This window comes from Arachis duranensis, chromosome 7 (assembly GCF_000817695.3).
Source record: "Arachis duranensis cultivar V14167 chromosome 7, aradu.V14167.gnm2.J7QH, whole genome shotgun sequence".
NCBI classification, from domain to species: Eukaryota; Viridiplantae; Streptophyta; class Magnoliopsida; order Fabales; family Fabaceae; genus Arachis; species Arachis duranensis.
Window position 1 is genome coordinate 57,653,084 of NC_029778.3, and position 4,038 is coordinate 57,657,121.

General features: G+C 40.9%; 1 protein-coding gene and 1 non-coding gene across 2 annotated transcripts; one reads left to right on the plus strand and one right to left on the minus strand.

The window, feature by feature from the left end:
• Nucleotides 1-1,207: 1,207 nt before the first annotated feature.
• On the minus strand, nt 1,208-2,125 carry LOC107459138 (uncharacterized). Its single transcript, XM_016077349.1, has one exon. It carries the CDS (start codon nt 2,123-2,125, stop codon nt 1,208-1,210), a length of 918 nt encoding a protein of 305 aa, XP_015932835.1.
• Nucleotides 2,126-2,698: 573 nt separating this feature from the next.
• On the plus strand, nt 2,699-2,802 carry LOC127740967 (small nucleolar RNA R71). The gene has a single exon (XR_008001822.1). It is a non-coding gene; the product is annotated as a small nucleolar RNA R71 (small nucleolar RNA).
• Nucleotides 2,803-4,038: the final 1,236 nt, after the last annotated feature.

Sequence of the window (4,038 nt, forward strand, 5' to 3'; positions counted from 1 at the left end):
TGAATAAGTGGGTAAGGATCATGATAAAACCACACAATTAAACATAATATAAACCATAAAATAGTGGTTTATCAGTTAGGGTTCGGTCATATGGGAGGGAAAATGGGAGCGGGGAAGGGGGGTTTTAATTTGAAGTGGGTGGGGTTGGTGAGAAAAGAAAGTGATGGGATTGATGAGGGTTTATTAGTTAGAAGGAAAGGTGGGGTGCGAGAATCAAGGAAATTGATTAGGATGTGATGAATGAATGGGGATGGGATAGTGGTTGTAAGAGGAGAGAGAAGGAAGCGAGTGGATGAAAGGTGGGGTAAGTGGGGGTTGGGTAGGACCCACTGGTGTCATGAGCTTCTAAATCGAATGCCCCTGCCCCCTTAGGCGTTCAATGCCAGATTTGGGCGTTGATGGGCCAGGGGGTGGACCTCTTTTTTTTGAAGTGTGGGGCGTTCAATGCCAAGAATGGGCATTAAACACCCAGATGAGACCAAAAATTTGGTCATGGTGCTCCTTGATGGGCGTTGAACGCCTTTGCTTCCTCCCCTTCTAGCACTGGGCGCCAGTTCTGGCATTCAACGCCAGTAAGGGGTACCTCCAGGGTATTCTATTTTCACTCCTATGCATTTCTGCTTCTGTTCTAGGTGCTACACATGATCACAAATATTAAAAAGATAGGGAAAACTATGGGAATTAATAGAAAATAAAATAATATGAAATCAAGCTAAAATGAAAGAAAGAAAAGTACTATACGTATGGTTGGGTTGCCTCCCAACAAGCACTTTTTTACCGTTATTAGCTTGACGGACAACTCCTTTACAGAGGTTGATAGGGGCTCAGAACTTCACCCCTCATGGTGCACTTCCGTTTTGTGCTCTCATGAATTAGTTCAACATGTTCCAGACATAGGATTCAATTCACTGTATGTGGAATGACTAGACTTCTAGTGAAGACAACTCGCATGCCAGGTGAGAAGTCTTCAGTTGGGATCTTCTTGTTCCACCAGCCCTTGGGTACTTTCTTCTTAGTACCTTCATCCTCAGTGGTTAGTAGGACCGCCCAACACCAAATTTAGGTTTGATGTCTGAGGGTTCTGTAAGGCTCTGCATTGAGAAAGAAGGCTGAAACACTAGGTGCTGTATAGTAGTACCTCCTTTATCTAAGAGAGAGAGAGGGTTGGGAATCTTAAATAGGATATGATCCTCCCAGAGCCTCAGAATTAGCTCTTTTTTTCTACATCAATCAAGGCCTTCGCAGTAGCTAGGAAGGGCCTTCCAAAGATGATGGAATCGTTCCTATCATCTCCAGTGTCTAGTATCATGAAGTCCACAGAGATGTAAAGGTCTTCAACCTTTATAAGGATGTTTTCCACCATGCCATATGCTCGTTTCAAGGACTTGTCTGTCTTTTCCAGTGAGATCTTAATAGGTTGCACCTCTTGGATCCCTAGCTTTCTCATCACAGAGAAAGGCCTAAGAATGATGCTTGACCCAAGGTCGCACAATGCCTTCTTAAAAGTGATGGTCCCTATCGTACAGAGGATCAAGAAGCTTCCGGGATCTGGCAGCTTTTGAGGCAGCTTCTTTTGGACCAGGGCGATGCATTCCTTGGTCAACACCATAGTCTCATCTCCTTTTAGGGCCATCTTTTCAGAGATAGCATGTTTTAGACAGGCCATTGAGGGGGGTTTCTTCTCCAATAGCTCTGTAAAAGAGATATTAACTTGCAACCTCCTGAGGACTGCCAGAAACTGAGCAAGTTGCTCGTCCTCAGGCTCCTCTTGCAAGGTTGGAGAGTGTTGTTCTTCAGGCTCCTTAATTTCTAGAGGGACATGCATGGGGATACTCTTAGTATCCTTCTGAGCCTTGTTCTCCTTCAGTTCCTCAGTAGCAGGTGCCTCCTTGGGTTCAGCCTCAGCTTCCATAGTGACGGCCTTACACTCCTCTTTTGGATTTACTTCTATGTTGCTTGGAAGAGTATTGGAGGGAGCCTCGAGTATCCTCTTGCTCAGCTGACCTACCTGTATCTCCAAATTCCAAATGGATGACCTAGTTTCTGCCATGAAACTATGAGTGGTCTTGGAGAGGTTAGAGACTATAGTAGCCAGGCCAGAGAGGCTTTGTGTGGGTGTCTCCATCTACTTCTGAGAGGGTTGGAATTGTCTGTTATTGAACCTGTTTTGATTGGTTCCACCCTGATTATTGTTTAAACCTTACTGAGGCCTCTTCTGATCTCTCCACCCGAAGTTAGGGTGATTCCTCCATCCCTGATTGAAAGTATTCGAATAGGGATTATTATTGGTATTTCTGGAGGAGTTTCCCATGTAGTTCACCTCCTCCATGGTGGTCCAAATGTTGTCACCAGCGTCCCCTTTATAAGCTACCTCTTAAGAATTGGCAGCTGAGCTCTGCACTCCATTTAAGTGCTGGGAGATCATGTTGATCTGCTAGGACATGAGCTTATTATGTGCCAAAATGGCAACTAGAGTGTCCACCTCCGTGAGTTCTCTCTTTTGAGTAGCCCTAGTGTTCACAGGGTTCCTCTCAGAAGTGTACATGTATTGGTTGTTGGCAACCATTTCAATTAGCTCCTATGCCTCCTCAGGTATCTTCTTCATGTGAAGTGAGCCACTAGCAGAGTGATCTAGTGACATCTTGGACATCTCGGAGAGGCCATCGTAGAAGATCTCCAATATGGTCCACTTGAGATCATGTCAGGAGGGCATCTTCTGATCAGCTGTTTGTACCTCTCTTATGCTTCATAGAAGGATTCTCCCTCTTTCTGTCTGAAAGTCTGGACTTCCACCCTAAGCTTGCTTAACTTCTGAGGTAGAACGAACTTGGTCAGAAATCCATTGACCACCTTCTCCCATGTATCCAGGCTCTCCTTAGGCTGAGAATCCAGCCATAGCCTTGCTCTATCCCTTACAGCAAAAGGGAAGAACATGAGCTTATAAACCTCTAAGTTCACTCTATTAGTCTTAACAGTATCACAGATCTGCAAGAAATCGGATATGAACTTGTTGGGGTCCTCTTGCGGGAGTCTATGAAACTGGCAATTCTATTACACCAGAGTAACCAATTGAGGCTTAAGTTCAAAGTTCTTTACACCAATGGCAGAGATGGATATGCTGCGCCCATAGAAGTCAGATGTGGGTATAGTATAAGAGCCAAGGACTTTTCTTGCGTCTCCTTCAACGTTTGGATTAGCTGCCATGACTGTATCTTCAGCTTCTTGTTCTAGGGAGTTTGTGAGATTCCTTCCGACTCTGCTAGCTTGAGCTTGTTGCAAATGCCGCCTTAAGGTCCTCTCAGGTTCAGGATCAGGATCAAGAAGGGCTTCCTTATCCTTGTTCCTGCTCATAAACAAGAAGAAATAAACCAAGAAAAGGAAAAGAAGGGAGCCTCTATGTCAGAGTATAGAGGGCTCCCTGTGAGAAATTCTAATAAAGAAATCAAATGAGATAAGTTTAGAAGTTAAGAAAGAGAAAGAAAGAAGTTAAGAAGTTTTCAAAAAAAAAAGAAGAAAGAAAAGAATAATTAAAAAGACAACAAATTTAAAAATAAAACAATAAAAAGACAAACAATTAACTAACAAGTTTTGAAATTAAAGATAAAAATTTTCAAAAATCAAAGAAGAAAAAGTCAAATCAAGATTTTGAAATTCAAATTGGAAAGAAAGAAAAACAAAAGAAAAACCAAACTTAAAATTAAAACAAGATAAGGCAACAATTAATTAAAAAGATTTGAAAATAAAGATAGAATATTTGGTTTTAATTTTTTTTCGAAAGTTGAAAAAAGAGAAAATATCAAACTTAAAATTTGAAATTAAAAATAAGCTAACTAAAGCAAGATTAGAAAATCAATAGATAAATAGTATAAAGTTCAAGAATCAAGAAAGATAAACAAGATATAATTTGAAAATTTAAAAAATCACTAACAAGAATCACCAACTTTAAAATTTGAAATTAAAATTAAGATAAAGATGCAAGAATTGTCTTAAAAGTTTTTTAAATTTAAAATTTAAAAGGAAAGGGATTTTTAAAATTTT